The 17,462-nt window shown below is 47.6% G+C and overlaps 1 protein-coding gene across 2 annotated transcripts in view; it reads right to left on the bottom strand.

Moving 5' to 3' along the window:
* SESTD1 (SEC14 and spectrin domain containing 1) overlaps nucleotides 1–17,462 on the bottom strand; it is a 141,472-nt gene that overhangs the window by 101,154 nt on the left and 22,856 nt on the right. For both annotated transcript variants that reach the window (XR_013217776.1, XM_077272608.1), the window contains exon 2: nucleotides 12,877–12,957. Coding sequence is in view for 1 of the 2 variants with exons in the window: in XM_077272608.1 (XP_077128723.1) it covers nucleotides 12,877–12,931 (55 nt within the window). In the remaining variant the exon portion in view is untranslated. The remainder of the gene's footprint in view (nucleotides 1–12,876; nucleotides 12,958–17,462) is intronic.

The raw sequence follows: 17,462 nt of genomic DNA, 5'->3' as shown, positions 1-17,462 counted from the left end.
CGGGGGCCAACGGAAGGTGAGTATATAACTATTTTTTATTTTAATTCTTTTTTTTAACAGGGATATGATGCCCACATTGCCATATACTACGTGGGCTGTGCAATGTACTACGTGGGCTGTGCAATGTACTACGTGGCCTGTGCAATACACTGCGCGGGCTGTGTTAGACACTGCGTGCGTAGGCTGTTATATACTACGTGGCTGTGTTATATGCTATGTGGGCTGGGCTATATACTCCGTGGGCTGGGCTATATACTCCGTGGGCTGGGCTATATACTCCGTGGGCTGGGCTATATACTCCGTGGGCTGGGCTATATACTCCGTGGGCTGGGCTATATACTCCGTGGGCTGGGCTATATACTCCGTGGGCTGGGCTATATACTCCGTGGGCTGGGCTATATACTCCGTGGGCTGGGCTATATACTCCGTGGGCTGGGCTATATACTCCGTGGGCTGGGCTATATACTCCGTGGGCTGGGCTATATACTCCGTGGGCTGGGCTATATACTCCGTGGGCTGGGCTATATACTCCGTGGGCTGGGCTATATACTCCGTGGGCTGGGCTATATACTCCGTGGGCTGGGCTATATACTCCGTGGGCTGGGCTATATACTCCGTGGGCTGGGCTATATACTCCGTGGGCTGGGCTATATACTCCGTGGGCTGGGCTATATACTCCGTGGGCTGGGCTATATACTCCGTGGGCTGGGCTATATACTCCGTGGGCTGGGCTATATACTCCGTGGGCTGGGCTATATACTCCGTGGGCTGGGCTATATACTCCGTGGGCTGGGCTATATACTCCGTGGGCTGGGCTATATACTCCGTGGGCTGGGCTATATACTCCGTGGGCTGGGCTATATACTCCGTGGGCTGGGCTATATACTCCGTGGGCTGGGCTATATACTCCGTGGGCTGGGCTATATACTCCGTGGGCTGGGCTATATACTCCGTGGGCTGGGCTATATACTCCGTGGGCTGGGCTATATACTCCGTGGGCTGGGCTATATACTCCGTGGGCTGGGCTATATACTCCGTGGGCTGGGCTATATACTCCGTGGGCTGGGCTATATACTCCGTGGGCTGGGCTATATACTCCGTGGGCTGGGCTATATACTCCGTGGGCTGGGCTATATACTCCGTGGGCTGGGCTATATACTCCGTGGGCTGGGCTATATACTCCGTGGGCTGGGCTATATACTCCGTGGGCTGGGCTATATACTCCGTGGGCTGGGCTATATACTCCGTGGGCTGGGCTATATACTCCGTGGGCTGGGCTATATACTCCGTGGGCTGGGCTATATACTCCGTGGGCTGGGCTATATACTCCGTGGGCTGGGCTATATACTCCGTGGGCTGGGCTATATACTCCGTGGGCTGGGCTATATACTCCGTGGGCTGGGCTATATACTCCGTGGGCTGGGCTATATACTCCGTGGGCTGGGCTATATACTCCGTGGGCTGGGCTATATACTCCGTGGGCTGGGCTATATACTCCGTGGGCTGGGCTATATACTCCGTGGGCTGGGCTATATACTCCGTGGGCTGGGCTATATACTCCGTGGGCTGGGCTATATACTCCGTGGGCTGGGCTATATACTCCGTGGGCTGGGCTATATACTCCGTGGGCTGGGCTATATACTCCGTGGGCTGGGCTATATACTCCGTGGGCTGGGCTATATACTCCGTGGGCTGGGCTATATACTCCGTGGGCTGGGCTATATACTCCGTGGGCTGGGCTATATACTCCGTGGGCTGGGCTATATACTCCGTGGGCTGGGCTATATACTCCGTGGGCTGGGCTATATACTCCGTGGGCTGGGCTATATACTCCGTGGGCTGGGCTATATACTCCGTGGGCTGGGCTATATACTCCGTGGGCTGGGCTATATACTCCGTGGGCTGGGCTATATACTCCGTGGGCTGGGCTATATACTCCGTGGGCTGGGCTATATACTCCGTGGGCTGGGCTATATACTCCGTGGGCTGGGCTATATACTCCGTGGGCTGGGCTATATACTCCGTGGGCTGGGCTATATACTCCGTGGGCTGGGCTATATACTCCGTGGGCTGGGCTATATACTCCGTGGGCTGGGCTATATACTCCGTGGGCTGGGCTATATACTCCGTGGGCTGGGCTATATACTCCGTGGGCTGGGCTATATACTCCGTGGGCTGGGCTATATACTCCGTGGGCTGGGCTATATACTCCGTGGGCTGGGCTATATACTCCGTGGGCTGGGCTATATACTCCGTGGGCTGGGCTATATACTCCGTGGGCTGGGCTATATACTCCGTGGGCTGGGCTATATACTCCGTGGGCTGGGCTATATACTCCGTGGGCTGGGCTATATACTCCGTGGGCTGGGCTATATACTCCGTGGGCTGGGCTATATACTCCGTGGGCTGGGCTATATACTCCGTGGGCTGGGCTATATACTCCGTGGGCTGGGCTATATACTCCGTGGGCTGGGCTATATACTCCGTGGGCTGGGCTATATACTCCGTGGGCTGGGCTATATACTCCGTGGGCTGGGCTATATACTCCGTGGGCTGGGCTATATACTCCGTGGGCTGGGCTATATACTCCGTGGGCTGGGCTATATACTCCGTGGGCTGGGCTATATACTCCGTGGGCTGGGCTATATACTCCGTGGGCTGGGCTATATACTCCGTGGGCTGGGCTATATACTCCGTGGGCTGGGCTATATACTCCGTGGGCTGGGCTATATACTCCGTGGGCTGGGCTATATACTCCGTGGGCTGGGCTATATACTCCGTGGGCTGGGCTATATACTCCGTGGGCTGGGCTATATACTCCGTGGGCTGGGCTATATACTCCGTGGGCTGGGCTATATACTCCGTGGGCTGGGCTATATACTCCGTGGGCTGGGCTATATACTCCGTGGGCTGGGCTATATACTCCGTGGGCTGGGCTATATACTCCGTGGGCTGGGCTATATACTCCGTGGGCTGGGCTATATACTCCGTGGGCTGGGCTATATACTCCGTGGGCTGGGCTATATACTCCGTGGGCTGGGCTATATACTCCGTGGGCTGGGCTATATACTCCGTGGGCTGGGCTATATACTCCGTGGGCTGGGCTATATACTCCGTGGGCTGGGCTATATACTCCGTGGGCTGGGCTATATACTCCGTGGGCTGGGCTATATACTCCGTGGGCTGGGCTATATACTCCGTGGGCTGGGCTATATACTCCGTGGGCTGGGCTATATACTCCGTGGGCTGGGCTATATACTCCGTGGGCTGGGCTATATACTCCGTGGGCTGGGCTATATACTCCGTGGGCTGGGCTATATACTCCGTGGGCTGGGCTATATACTCCGTGGGCTGGGCTATATACTCCGTGGGCTGGGCTATATACTCCGTGGGCTGGGCTATATACTCCGTGGGCTGGGCTATATACTCCGTGGGCTGGGCTATATACTCCGTGGGCTGGGCTATATACTCCGTGGGCTGGGCTATATACTCCGTGGGCTGGGCTATATACTCCGTGGGCTGGGCTATATACTCCGTGGGCTGGGCTATATACTCCGTGGGCTGGGCTATATACTCCGTGGGCTGGGCTATATACTCCGTGGGCTGGGCTATATACTCCGTGGGCTGGGCTATATACTCCGTGGGCTGGGCTATATACTCCGTGGGCTGGGCTATATACTCCGTGGGCTGGGCTATATACTCCGTGGGCTGGGCTATATACTCCGTGGGCTGGGCTATATACTCCGTGGGCTGGGCTATATACTCCGTGGGCTGGGCTATATACTCCGTGGGCTGGGCTATATACTCCGTGGGCTGGGCTATATACTCCGTGGGCTGGGCTATATACTCCGTGGGCTGGGCTATATACTCCGTGGGCTGGGCTATATACTCCGTGGGCTGGGCTATATACTCCGTGGGCTGGGCTATATACTCCGTGGGCTGGGCTATATACTCCGTGGGCTGGGCTATATACTCCGTGGGCTGGGCTATATACTCCGTGGGCTGGGCTATATACTCCGTGGGCTGGGCTATATACTCCGTGGGCTGGGCTATATACTCCGTGGGCTGGGCTATATACTCCGTGGGCTGGGCTATATACTCCGTGGGCTGGGCTATATACTCCGTGGGCTGGGCTATATACTCCGTGGGCTGGGCTATATACTCCGTGGGCTGGGCTATATACTCCGTGGGCTGGGCTATATACTCCGTGGGCTGGGCTATATACTCCGTGGGCTGGGCTATATACTCCGTGGGCTGGGCTATATACTCCGTGGGCTGGGCTATATACTCCGTGGGCTGGGCTATATACTCCGTGGGCTGGGCTATATACTCCGTGGGCTGGGCTATATACTCCGTGGGCTGGGCTATATACTCCGTGGGCTGGGCTATATACTCCGTGGGCTGGGCTATATACTCCGTGGGCTGGGCTATATACTCCGTGGGCTGGGCTATATACTCCGTGGGCTGGGCTATATACTCCGTGGGCTGGGCTATATACTCCGTGGGCTGGGCTATATACTCCGTGGGCTGGGCTATATACTCCGTGGGCTGGGCTATATACTCCGTGGGCTGGGCTATATACTCCGTGGGCTGGGCTATATACTCCGTGGGCTGGGCTATATACTCCGTGGGCTGGGCTATATACTCCGTGGGCTGGGCTATATACTCCGTGGGCTGGGCTATATACTCCGTGGGCTGGGCTATATACTCCGTGGGCTGGGCTATATACTCCGTGGGCTGGGCTATATACTCCGTGGGCTGGGCTATATACTCCGTGGGCTGGGCTATATACTCCGTGGGCTGGGCTATATACTCCGTGGGCTGGGCTATATACTCCGTGGGCTGGGCTATATACTCCGTGGGCTGGGCTATATACTCCGTGGGCTGGGCTATATACTCCGTGGGCTGGGCTATATACTCCGTGGGCTGGGCTATATACTCCGTGGGCTGGGCTATATACTCCGTGGGCTGGGCTATATACTCCGTGGGCTGGGCTATATACTCCGTGGGCTGGGCTATATACTCCGTGGGCTGGGCTATATACTCCGTGGGCTGGGCTATATACTCCGTGGGCTGGGCTATATACTCCGTGGGCTGGGCTATATACTCCGTGGGCTGGGCTATATACTCCGTGGGCTGGGCTATATACTCCGTGGGCTGGGCTATATACTCCGTGGGCTGGGCTATATACTCCGTGGGCTGGGCTATATACTCCGTGGGCTGGGCTATATACTCCGTGGGCTGGGCTATATACTCCGTGGGCTGGGCTATATACTCCGTGGGCTGGGCTATATACTCCGTGGGCTGGGCTATATACTCCGTGGGCTGGGCTATATACTCCGTGGGCTGGGCTATATACTCCGTGGGCTGGGCTATATACTCCGTGGGCTGGGCTATATACTCCGTGGGCTGGGCTATATACTCCGTGGGCTGGGCTATATACTCCGTGGGCTGGGCTATATACTCCGTGGGCTGGGCTATATACTCCGTGGGCTGGGCTATATACTCCGTGGGCTGGGCTATATACTCCGTGGGCTGGGCTATATACTCCGTGGGCTGGGCTATATACTCCGTGGGCTGGGCTATATACTCCGTGGGCTGGGCTATATACTCCGTGGGCTGGGCTATATACTCCGTGGGCTGGGCTATATACTCCGTGGGCTGGGCTATATACTCCGTGGGCTGGGCTATATACTCCGTGGGCTGGGCTATATACTCCGTGGGCTGGGCTATATACTCCGTGGGCTGGGCTATATACTCCGTGGGCTGGGCTATATACTCCGTGGGCTGGGCTATATACTCCGTGGGCTGGGCTATATACTCCGTGGGCTGGGCTATATACTCCGTGGGCTGGGCTATATACTCCGTGGGCTGGGCTATATACTCCGTGGGCTGGGCTATATACTCCGTGGGCTGGGCTATATACTCCGTGGGCTGGGCTATATACTCCGTGGGCTGGGCTATATACTCCGTGGGCTGGGCTATATACTCCGTGGGCTGGGCTATATACTCCGTGGGCTGGGCTATATACTCCGTGGGCTGGGCTATATACTCCGTGGGCTGGGCTATATACTCCGTGGGCTGGGCTATATACTCCGTGGGCTGGGCTATATACTCCGTGGGCTGGGCTATATACTCCGTGGGCTGGGCTATATACTCCGTGGGCTGGGCTATATACTCCGTGGGCTGGGCTATATACTCCGTGGGCTGGGCTATATACTCCGTGGGCTGGGCTATATACTCCGTGGGCTGGGCTATATACTCCGTGGGCTGGGCTATATACTCCGTGGGCTGGGCTATATACTCCGTGGGCTGGGCTATATACTCCGTGGGCTGGGCTATATACTCCGTGGGCTGGGCTATATACTCCGTGGGCTGGGCTATATACTCCGTGGGCTGGGCTATATACTCCGTGGGCTGGGCTATATACTCCGTGGGCTGGGCTATATACTCCGTGGGCTGGGCTATATACTCCGTGGGCTGGGCTATATACTCCGTGGGCTGGGCTATATACTCCGTGGGCTGGGCTATATACTCCGTGGGCTGGGCTATATACTCCGTGGGCTGGGCTATATACTCCGTGGGCTGGGCTATATACTCCGTGGGCTGGGCTATATACTCCGTGGGCTGGGCTATATACTCCGTGGGCTGGGCTATATACTCCGTGGGCTGGGCTATATACTCCGTGGGCTGGGCTATATCCTCTGTGGGCTGGGCTATATCCTCCGTGGCTGTGCTATTTACTACGTGGGCTGTTATATACTACATGGCTGTATATACAGTACAGACCAAAAGTTTGGACACACCTCATTTAAAGATTTTTCTGTATTTTCATGACTATGAAAATTGTACATTTACACTGAAGGCATCAAAACTATGAATTAGCACATGTGGAATTATATACTTAACAAAAAGAACAACAACTGAAATTATGTCTTATATTCTAGGTTCTTCAAAGCAGCCACCTTTTGCTTTGATGACTGCTTTACACACTCTTGGCATTCTCTTGATGAGCTTCAAGAGGTAGTCACCGGGAATGGTTTTCACTTCACAGGGGTGCCCTGTAAGGTTTAATAAGTGGGATTTCTTGCCTTATAAATGGGGTTGGGACCATCAGTTGAGTTGTGCAGAAGTCTGGTGGATACACTGCTGATAGTCCTACTGAATTGACTGTTAGAATTTGTATTAAGGCAAGAAAAAAGCAGCTAAGTAAAGAAAAACGAGTGGCCATCATTGCTTTAAGAAATGAAGGTCAGTCAGTCCGAAAAATTGGGAAAACTTTGAGTGCAGTGGCAAAAAACATCAAGCGCTACAAAGAAACTGGCTCACATGAGGACCACCCCAAGAAAGGAAGACCAAGAGTCATCTCTGCTTCTGAGGATAAGTTTATCCGAGTCACCAGCCTCAGAAATCGCAGGTTAACATTAGCTCAGATTAGAGACCAGGTCAATGCCACACAGAGTTCTAGCAGCTGACACATCTCTACAACAACTGTTAAGAGGAGACTTTGTGCAGCAGGCCTTCATGGTAAAATAGCTGCTAGGAAACCACTGCTAAGGACAGGCAACAAGCAGAAGAGACTTGTTTGGGCTAAAGAACACAAGGAATGGACATTAGACCAGTGGAAATCTGTGCTTTGGTCTGATGAGTCCGAATTTGAGATCTGTGGTTCCAACCACCTGTCTTTGTGCGACGCAGAAAAGGTGAACGGATGGACTCTACATGCCTGGTTCCCACCGTGAAGCATGGAGGAGGAGTGTGATGGTGTGGGGGTGCTTTGCTGGTGACATTGTTGGGGATTTATTCAAAATTGAAGGCATACTGAACCAGCATGGCTACCACAGCATCTTGCACCGGCATGCTATTCCATCCGGTTTGCGTTTAGTTGGACCATCATTTATTTTTCAACAGGACAATGACCCCAAACACACCTCCAGGCTGTGTAAGGGCTATCTGACCAAGAAGGAGAGTGATGGGGTGCTACGCCAGATGACCTGGCCTCCACTGTCACCAGACCTGAACCCAATCGACATGGTTTGGGGTGAGCTGGACCGCAGAGTGAAGGCAAAAAGGGCCAACAAGTGCTAAGCATCTCTGGGAACTCCTTCAAGATTGTTGGAAGACCATTCCCGGTGACTACCTCTTGAAGCTCATCAAGAGAATGCCAAGAGTGTGCAAAGCAGTCATCAAAGCAAAAGGTGGCTACTTTGAAGAACCTAGAATATAAGACATAATTTCAGTTGTTTCACACTTTTTTGTTAAGTATATAATTCCACATGTGTTAATTCATAGTTTTGATGCCTTCAGTGTGAATTTACAATTTTCATAGTCATGAAAATACAGAAAAATCTTTAAATGAGAAGGTGTGTCCAAACTTTTGGTCTGTACTGTATATATCTCCCAGGATCCACCATTCACAATAGGTGATGGTCACAGCTCACCTCCTCCACCTCCCAGGATCCACCATTCACAGTAGGCGATGGTCACAGCTCACCTCCTCCCCATCCCAGGATCCACCATTCACAATAGGTGATGGTCACCGCTCACCTCCTCCCCTCCAAGGATCCACCATTCACAATAGGTGATGGTCACAGCTCATCTCCTCCCGCTCCCAGGATACACCATTTACAATAGGTGATGGTCACAGCTCACCTTCTTCTCCCTCCCAGGATCCACCATTCACAATAGGCGATGGTCACAGCTCACCTCCTCCCCTCCAAGGATCCACCATTCACAATAGGTGATGGTCACAGCTCACCTCCTCCTCCTCCCAGGATCAACCATTCACAGTAGGCGACGGTCACAGCTCACCTTCTCCCCCTCCCAGGATTCACCTTTCACAATAGGTGATGGTCACAACTCAGCTCCTCCCCTTCCAGGATCCACTATTCACAATAGGCGATGGTCACAGCTCAACTTCTCCCCCTCCCTGTTCAGTGACCTCTGCACAAATCACAAAGCATGTGTAGAGAACCATCTTACAGATGTCAGGGATATGTGGACTGACCATTTCTGGAAGCAGAATGAGTTATCAGAGAATCTGCCATAGAGTTCATTCATTATGAAGTGTTCAGCATTCTTCTTCTGAGCTCCTATCATCTGACATATAACTGCAAAGTTCAACACAACTTTCAGTCGAGTTAAATCAGCTGAGAAGCGCTCAGAAGAAGTTGTAAACTCTCCAGTCACAATGAGCTTCCTGTAAGATTCTCAGTTCAGGGTTTATGTGACTGCAGACCTCTGAATGCTCACAGCGTGTGGACCGCACCCTATCAAAATTATCTGATCCCGGCGGCAGGAGTAGACAGTCACAAGACCACAAGTGATGACCAGACATGATCGGCCTCGCTCAATTAACGAGTATTTCTAGAGCAAGCCTGTGCAAGTCTAGTCAGAATCTGGCAGAAGTGTGCAAATCGCATAACTGCAGACTGTGGTCACATGACCAACCGCTCTCAACACCGGCTCCGGAGAGTGTGCACACTGTGAAGATTGAGAAGTCAGCAGTCACTCTATAACTTTCATCTCAAACCTAGACAACGCCTTTAATTCATTCTGCAGCCAGCAATAGACAGTGCAAAAAAGAGGCTACAAACAGCAATAGACAGTGCAAAAAAAGAGGCTACAGACAGCAATAGACAGTGCAAAAAAAGAGGCTACAAACCGCAATAGACAGTGCAAAAAAGAGGCTACAGCCAGCAATAGACAGTGCAAAGAAGAGGCTACAGACAGCAATAGACAGTGCAAAAAAGAGGCTACAGACAGCAATAGACAGTGCAAAAAAGAGGCTACAAACAGCAATAGACTGTGCAAAAAAAGAGGCTACAGACAGCAATAGACAGTGCAAAAAAGAGGCTACAAACCGCAATAGACAGTGCAAAAAAGAGGCTACAGCCAGCAATAGACAGTGCAAAGAAGAGGCTACATACAGCAATAGACAGTGCAAAAAAGAGGCTACAAACAGCAATACACTGTGCAAAAAAAGAGGCTACAGCCAGCAATACAGGGCAAAAAAGAGGCTTCAGACAGCAATAGACAGTGCAAAAAAGAGGCTACAAACAGCAACACAGTGCAAAAAATAGGCTACAAACAGCAATAGGCAGTGCAAAAAAGAGGTTACAAACAGCAACACAGTGCAAAAAAGAGGCTACAGCCAGCAGTAGACAGTGCAAAAAAGAGGTTACAAACAGCAACAGACAGTGCAAAAAAAGAGGCTACAGACAGCAATAGACAGTGCAAAAAAGAGGCTACAGACAGCAATAGACAGTGCAAAAAAGAGGCTACAAACAGCAATAGACAGTGCAAAAAAGAGGCTACAGACAGCAATAGACAGTGCAAAAAAGAGGCTACAGAAGACAGACAGTGCAAGCGTTTTAAGGCAATCCAATAGCAAAAATTATTTTTAGACCAAAAAACATATGTAATGAAGTAAAATAATGCCATAAAAAGGTGTCCATATCCTTTAAAGAGGCTGTTGGGTTTAGGAAACTTATTTTCCCTATAGAATATTAGGGACCTTGGTATTAATACAGGGACTCCTGTGTCAATGATAATCCTCTATTAGCCAGAGTGAAGAGCAGATACAAAGAGGGTCTTTGCGCTCCGGAGGACCCCCCTACAGCCATAGATTACATGGACAGGACACTGATATGGATGGCAGCTGTGTAACGCTTCATTTCCCTCGCAGGATATTACCAATCTAAGTAAAAATAAGCCTTCACTATAGCCTCCATAGCGAGAGAAGTAGAGCTCAGCCATGACAACATCACGGCCTAACCTTTTACTAGCACTGAAAGAAAACGAAAGATTTACAGCTTTGTTCTTGGCAAGGTGGACTGAAGCCAGCAGCGCAAGGCTCATTCCCAAACAAGCCGCCACTTCCCTAAACTCAGAGGTCCGGTTTGATATTTTATTTTTGTTGTAATCTATATTAGAGCGAATTCAGACATCACGGTACTGACACCAACTTCACAGCGCGATAGGCATATATGAGGCGAGACCCAAATCCGGTCTGTATATGGTCTGTACACACTCCGCACTTCACAGATGTCGGAATTTGTCCCAATACCTAAAGGATACGATGGAAACTTGGACCTAAGAAGTACAAAAATCTAGTAGTGATATAAAGGTATAATAAATAATAGATATAAATATAAGGGCAAGGCCAAAACAGAAGTCAAATTTATAGATGCCCATAGCAACCAATCACAGCACTGCTTTCATTGTACCAGACCAGTTTAAGAAACGAAACCTGAGCTCTGATTGGTTGCTATGGACAACAAAGATTTTTTTTTGTTTACAACAGCGATGCCTGTCAAAATGGCGTCTGATGAAACAAGGCCCAATTCCTGCTCTGTACTCAGTATGACCCCCACAAAAAAAAAAACCCTCAGATTGCCACAACTATGAAGTGTGCCACCACTCTGCATGACCTATGAGCCCAATCACAGGCCTCAAAATAAAGCAATGGAAGAAAGGAAGACTGGCGCAAAAAACAGGCGAAGAAGACTGAACAGGTGAGAAAAGGGGGAGTATAACATTTTTTTTTAATCCCTTTCCTCCTCTCAAGGCAAATCCGAACAGTTTAAAGGGGGTTTTTTCCCCAAGAATAAAGTTAATTTTAAAGTTTATTTTAATCAATAGATCTTGGAATAATAATAATTTCCACAATCGAACGTATTTTAAAAAAAATGTTCCTGTGCCGAGATAATCTTATAAATGTGGCCCTGCTGTGTACTGTGTAATGGCTGACCGTGCAGGAACATGGTCTGATCATACCACAGCTCCTGGGCATGGGGGAGGGAGGAAGGGAGAGTATACAGATAGCACAGCATGGCATCACAGCTGATTCTTTTTGTGTGATAATACATTTCCCTGCATGTTTTTTAAAAAATGTTTTACTTCAAAAGAAAAGATTATTTGCCATCCAGTGCTGAAATATCTGCAAATTGTTTTGCTTTCTCCCCAGTCCAAGAACTGTGGTATGTGCTGCTCTTGAACTGGAGCAGTTCTACATGGTCAGACACAGCCTTTACACAGTACACAGCAGGGACATAGTTATTAGATTATCTCAGCATAGGAACAATTTATTTAAACACATCCAATCGCGGAAATTATTATCATTCCAAGATCTATTAACTAAAATGTATTTTGTTCTTGGGAAAACCCCTTTAAGTTCAGATCCAATTTATCCAGACCTAATCGAATCTGACCGAAATCCAATTTCAGTAAATTCGCTCTTCTCTACTGACATATAATGAACTAGATCAATACATTAAAAAGAAAAACACGTATAATGCTGGTGTATTTGCGTCTGGGTTTGGACAGTCTTTATGAAGGTTTTTTATTCTAATTGCGACAAGTCCCAACTGCGTTAAAAATGATTTTGATTCTGAAAAATTGCGCATTGTTTCTTTTACCTATACAGGTATACCGAATTTGCATATACCGGTAATTATTTTTTTTATTGGCCATTATGTTAGAATCTAATAAAACCGCACATGAACACTACATACTTTTATAAGCATATGATGATGTCGGGGGTGCAGAATGTTGTGACATGTAGTCGGCCTGAAGAAGGTTTTTCTGCAAGGTTTTCAGATGAAAACTCTGATAGACAGGAGTCTGGAAACTGTCTCCAAACAAAGAGGAAGCCGGGTGTAAAGCATGGCTGCTTTGTATATTTAACACCTGCCCTGGAACAATCCGTATAATCAAGTTCAGCTATCCCTCTGCCAAAACCACTAACAGATGTAGTAAAAAAAAAAAAGAGCAACAAATCCAAGAGCTTCTGAAAATCCTCCTTTTATGCAACGGCAGCTCATATTCTGTTACCAGTCATGAAAATCCACAAAATACAGCCAACAATGAACATACCTGAGAGGAAGGCGAGTTTCTTCTTCAGTATTGGTAAGATCACAGTGGCGTCCATGTTTCCTAATTATGGATCACAAGTCTCTGAAAGAAGCAAAAAGAACTTTATAAAAATCGAGAAAAATAAAAATAATCAGCATCATAATACATAAGGGTATATGAAACATTTCTGGGGGTGTATCAGGGGCTAAGTGGCTTATCAAGCAAGAGAAACTTTCATTTCATTTATACAATGCACCTAAAAACTATTGTGGAAGAAATTATCAACAAAAATAAGTTACCCATAGCAACAGTCAAAAAAAAACAAACAAAACAATACAAATGAATGAGTTTTTCAACAGAGGAGGGGGAGGAAAAAGTTCTATGGGGAGAAAAAGATCACAAAGTTGGTAAAAAAAAAAACCTTCCTATCCAGCACCTGCTGCAAAAAAAAAAGCTTAAAAAACAACTCACATCACACAAAAAAGGTAGTTATGTTTGCAATAATAAATATTTACCCCCAAAATTAAATCCTCTAGTTCTCATGTCACCATAGTGCTGTAATTTAAGACCTTATCTTGTATATAAAAGTATCTCTCTCCTTCAGCTGTGGGCTATATTCACACACATGTGTAAGACAGATTAGCGTCGACCCAACCAAGGACGGCGTTGAACCCAACCAAGGCCAGCGTCGACCCAACCAAGGCCAGCGTCGACCCAACCAAGGCCAGCGTCGACCCAACCAAGGCCAGCGTCGACCCAACCAAGGCCAGCGTCGACCCAACCAAGGCCAGCGTCGACCCAACCAAGGCCAGCGTCGACACACCTAGACCAGTGTCAACCCAATGAGGCCAGCGTCGACCCAACCAGGCAAGCGTCGATCCAACAAGGCAAGTGTCGACCCAACCAGGGCCAGCGTCGACCCAACCAGGGCCAGCGTCGACCCAACCAGGACCAGCGTCGACCCAACCAGGGCCAGCGTCGACCCACTAATGCCAAGCGTTGACTCACCAAGGCCAAGCGTTGACCCACAAAGGCCAAGCGTTGACCCACAAAGGCCAAGTGACTCGCTTGCAATAAACTTTGATGCAAGTGCAAAATCAGAGCAATAAAATAGCTGTAAGACGCAGACAAATTGCACAAAAGCCTTTGGCCACACGGCAGCACTTCTCAGGCAAGTGGTGATGCCAGAAGCTTTGTCTGAGAACTACGACATATCGCTGTGTGGCCCCGGACGAACGCAAGTCACATTTTCTATGTCTCACTCAGACATCATAGTACAGGACAGAGGAGAGAGGAGTCAGCGGGAGGTTTCTGCAATACGGAGAATTTCTTAAATCTTTAATGGCAAAATAAACTGATTTTACTTTCCAATAAAATTCTACAACTGTTACAAAATTCATGCCGGCATTTACTTTAAATGGAACGTGAAGAAAGCGGCCAAGAGCCTCTGCGGAAACTTACAGCACATATTCCATCAACTAAAAGCCAAGGACAAACAGCATAAACCATTGTACACTCCTCGTCCCTAGGTTGCGTTTTTTTTTGTTATCTAAATAGGTGAAAAATTCTGTGCGGATTCTTTCTTAGTATATCTTCTGAGTGGTCATAGATACACTTTTGTCATAAAGTCCAAATCTCCTGGGTAGAAAGTGACCAAGGGAACTATATATACTGTCAAAGCCACCATAACATTATACAGGATGTAATCGGCTTCTAACTATGACACTTTCTAAAATGTCGTTTTGCATTAAAAGGAATCAGAAAAAGTCCTAATTTTTAAATCGGGGTTTTACATTCAATGTGTTTCAGAAACACTTTTGCCAATGCTTCGTCAAATAATCTGTATTAAGAGGAATCTGTCTAAAGTATGGTAACCTAGTTTAAATACGACAGATATTAGATGTTTACTAAACCTGTACTACATTTAGTTGACTATATTCCGTTATGGGTATTTCGTGAAAATGTTTGTAATTCGCAATTTTTTCAATAAAAAGAACATTGAAAGAAAAGGAATCTGTCAGCATTTTTTGCCATTTAATCTGAGAGCAGCTTTTGTAGGGGACAGAGAGCCTGATTCCAGCAATGAGTTACTTATTTGTCTGCTTGTTATTTCAATAAAATCAGCTTTATCATAGGGCTGTTACATTTCCAGGACTAGTTGTCTTGTGCCTCCTAGTCCTCCTGCTGTGTAACCACACCCTACCACTGATTAGCAGCTGTCAATGTATAATGCACACAGGAAGCTGGCAAACGGGGTGTGGGTGGTGTTATACAGGGCTCAGCATTCTGCTACATTTACAGCAAAGAGAAAATAGTACCCAGCAGCTGAGTCAGTGATATATAGCTGCAATCAGGGTCTCTGTCCCTACATCATGCTGCTCTGAGATAACAGCAAAAATCTGCTGACAGATTCCCTTTAAAAAGATGAAATCTTGCAGTTTTCATACTGGCCAATGGGTTTTTTTTAAACTTTTTTTTTTTTTTTTTTAAAGACATTTTCCTGTTTCAGGAAATGCATATGTACATTAGCAGCAATAGAATAACTCATACCCTATCTTTTGACTGAAGCATCTAATGAGCGGGTGCCAACACTCTGCACCCCCGCCGCTCAGCTGTTTGCAGCGCTAGCACTGGCTGGACGTAAAACGGCGTAAGGAGCAGAACAGCACAGCTCCATTACACAGTGTAGTGGCCATTCCTGGGTACTGCAGATCATCTACTCTTATTTGAATATACACTTGTGCGGTGAAGGCTGCACTATAGTGATGCGTGAACATGCACGGATAAGGCGATATCTGTGCATCCTGTAGTTTCCGAGCAGCTTTTAAAACGTCGCTGCGTTTCATAGAAAAAGACATACGGTACCTAGCTGCAATGGGCAGCCGGGATCGGAATGATGCTGCCTGTGGTTTGGGCAGAAAAAATCTAGAATAAAGATTATTATTATTATTATTATTATTATTAGAACCCGGTTCCTTTTAAATTGAAAGTTAAGGACTGCGCAATTGTACAGGTTTTACGCACTAAACCATACCGCCTTTAATATTAATAGTTAATGCACACGGTGTTTTGCAGGTTAAACTGCAGTTTTCTTGGAAAATTGTGGGATATGCGCGGGAGATTGGGACCCATAGTGAGGAGAATGTTTACAGAAATGGAGCCAAAAGGTTTATATGGAGTGAATTAAGGCCGGGGTAGCTGCCAGGGCACAGGCTCAAGATGGGGAGGGGGGATATTATGATCATATTTTATTAATATTGATTTTAATGTATTTTGTTGGTCCAGAGATTCCCAAGGCAAAAAAAAAAAAAAAAAGAATTTTCAAAGTATAATAAGTACCTAAAAAGTTGTGCGGCCATTATCAATCAAGTTGAAAAATGCACCGACTGCATGTTGGGGGTTTTCGAAGCAGCTTTGTTTGAATTTGTTCATACATGGAAGATTTGCTGCAGATTTTCCTGCAGTTCATGGCCAAGTTCACACGAAAAAACAAACGATTTTCCTCTCACTGGTCACGGCATCCGTTTTTATACATCAGCAGTAGTTACGGTATTAAAATTTACAAGACCGAATACAGTTTCATATGTTAAAGAATTACGATGTATCGGCAAAAATGGTGGATTTTTATTTTTCTACACCCATAGACTTTCATGGGCGAGTCTGATCCGCCGTATGGAAGAAACTAGCGCATGCGGCAATTTTTTTTTAAAGTGCAGATCCGGCTGGTTGGGAAAAAAAAAAAAAAAATCTCATTTGAACAACCCGATTAAATAACATTGGTCCTAGTGCTGTCTGCGTGATGTCAGTTTTTTTTACGGACAGCACATGGACCAAAAGACACCCTTCAGCTGGAGACCGGCATTTATCGGATAAGGTTACAACTACATAGAGCCGATAGTCGTGCAGCTCACTAATTTATAAAACTGACTCCAAACGTGGAGATTTACAGGAACCTACAATGCAATTTTAGGACGGTCAGTTCTTAATTTGTTCTGTACATTTCCGGAGGTTCTGCTATCTTCCCAATTTTGCTTGAACCACTATGTTAATGAAGCCCAGCCCCGAAGGTCGAGTTCTTCGTCCAGCACACCTCTGCAAGTATAGCTGATTTATGGTATTAAAGGTGTTTAAATGGTTTTAAAGGATTGTTCCTCTTTTAAAAATGATTTTTCCTATAAACGCCATTAGTAAAAAAAAAATAGAAAAACGCAATAACAAATGTGCTTTACTCACCCTCTCCTGGTCCAGTGACGAGTCTCCGCAGCTTCTTTGAGGGTCTGTTTTTCAACTCAGTGATTGGCTGCAGGTGATTACAGACACCGGGGCAGCGGCGTGGACCCAGGAAGGGTGAGTAAAGACAATCTGTTCTTAACTACTAACTTCTAGGAAAAACTTTTCTAAAAGTAAACAAGCCCCACCGGAGATCATAGCAGCTGATTGGTGGGGGTGCTGGCAGTTGGACCCACACTAGTCTTCTACTGATGATCTATCCTAACTTTTTTTTTTTTAGGAAATGCAATGGTGCAATGTGTCTAAATTGCAACATGATGCGTCACATTTTTGTTCCCATTGATTTTAAAGGGAACCTGTCACCGGGCTTGTCCCAT

This window comes from Ranitomeya variabilis, chromosome 7, assembly GCF_051348905.1.
Source record: "Ranitomeya variabilis isolate aRanVar5 chromosome 7, aRanVar5.hap1, whole genome shotgun sequence".
Lineage (NCBI taxonomy): Eukaryota > Metazoa > Chordata > Amphibia > Anura > Dendrobatidae > Ranitomeya > Ranitomeya variabilis.
This window is presented reverse-complemented; position numbering and strand designations above follow the sequence as displayed.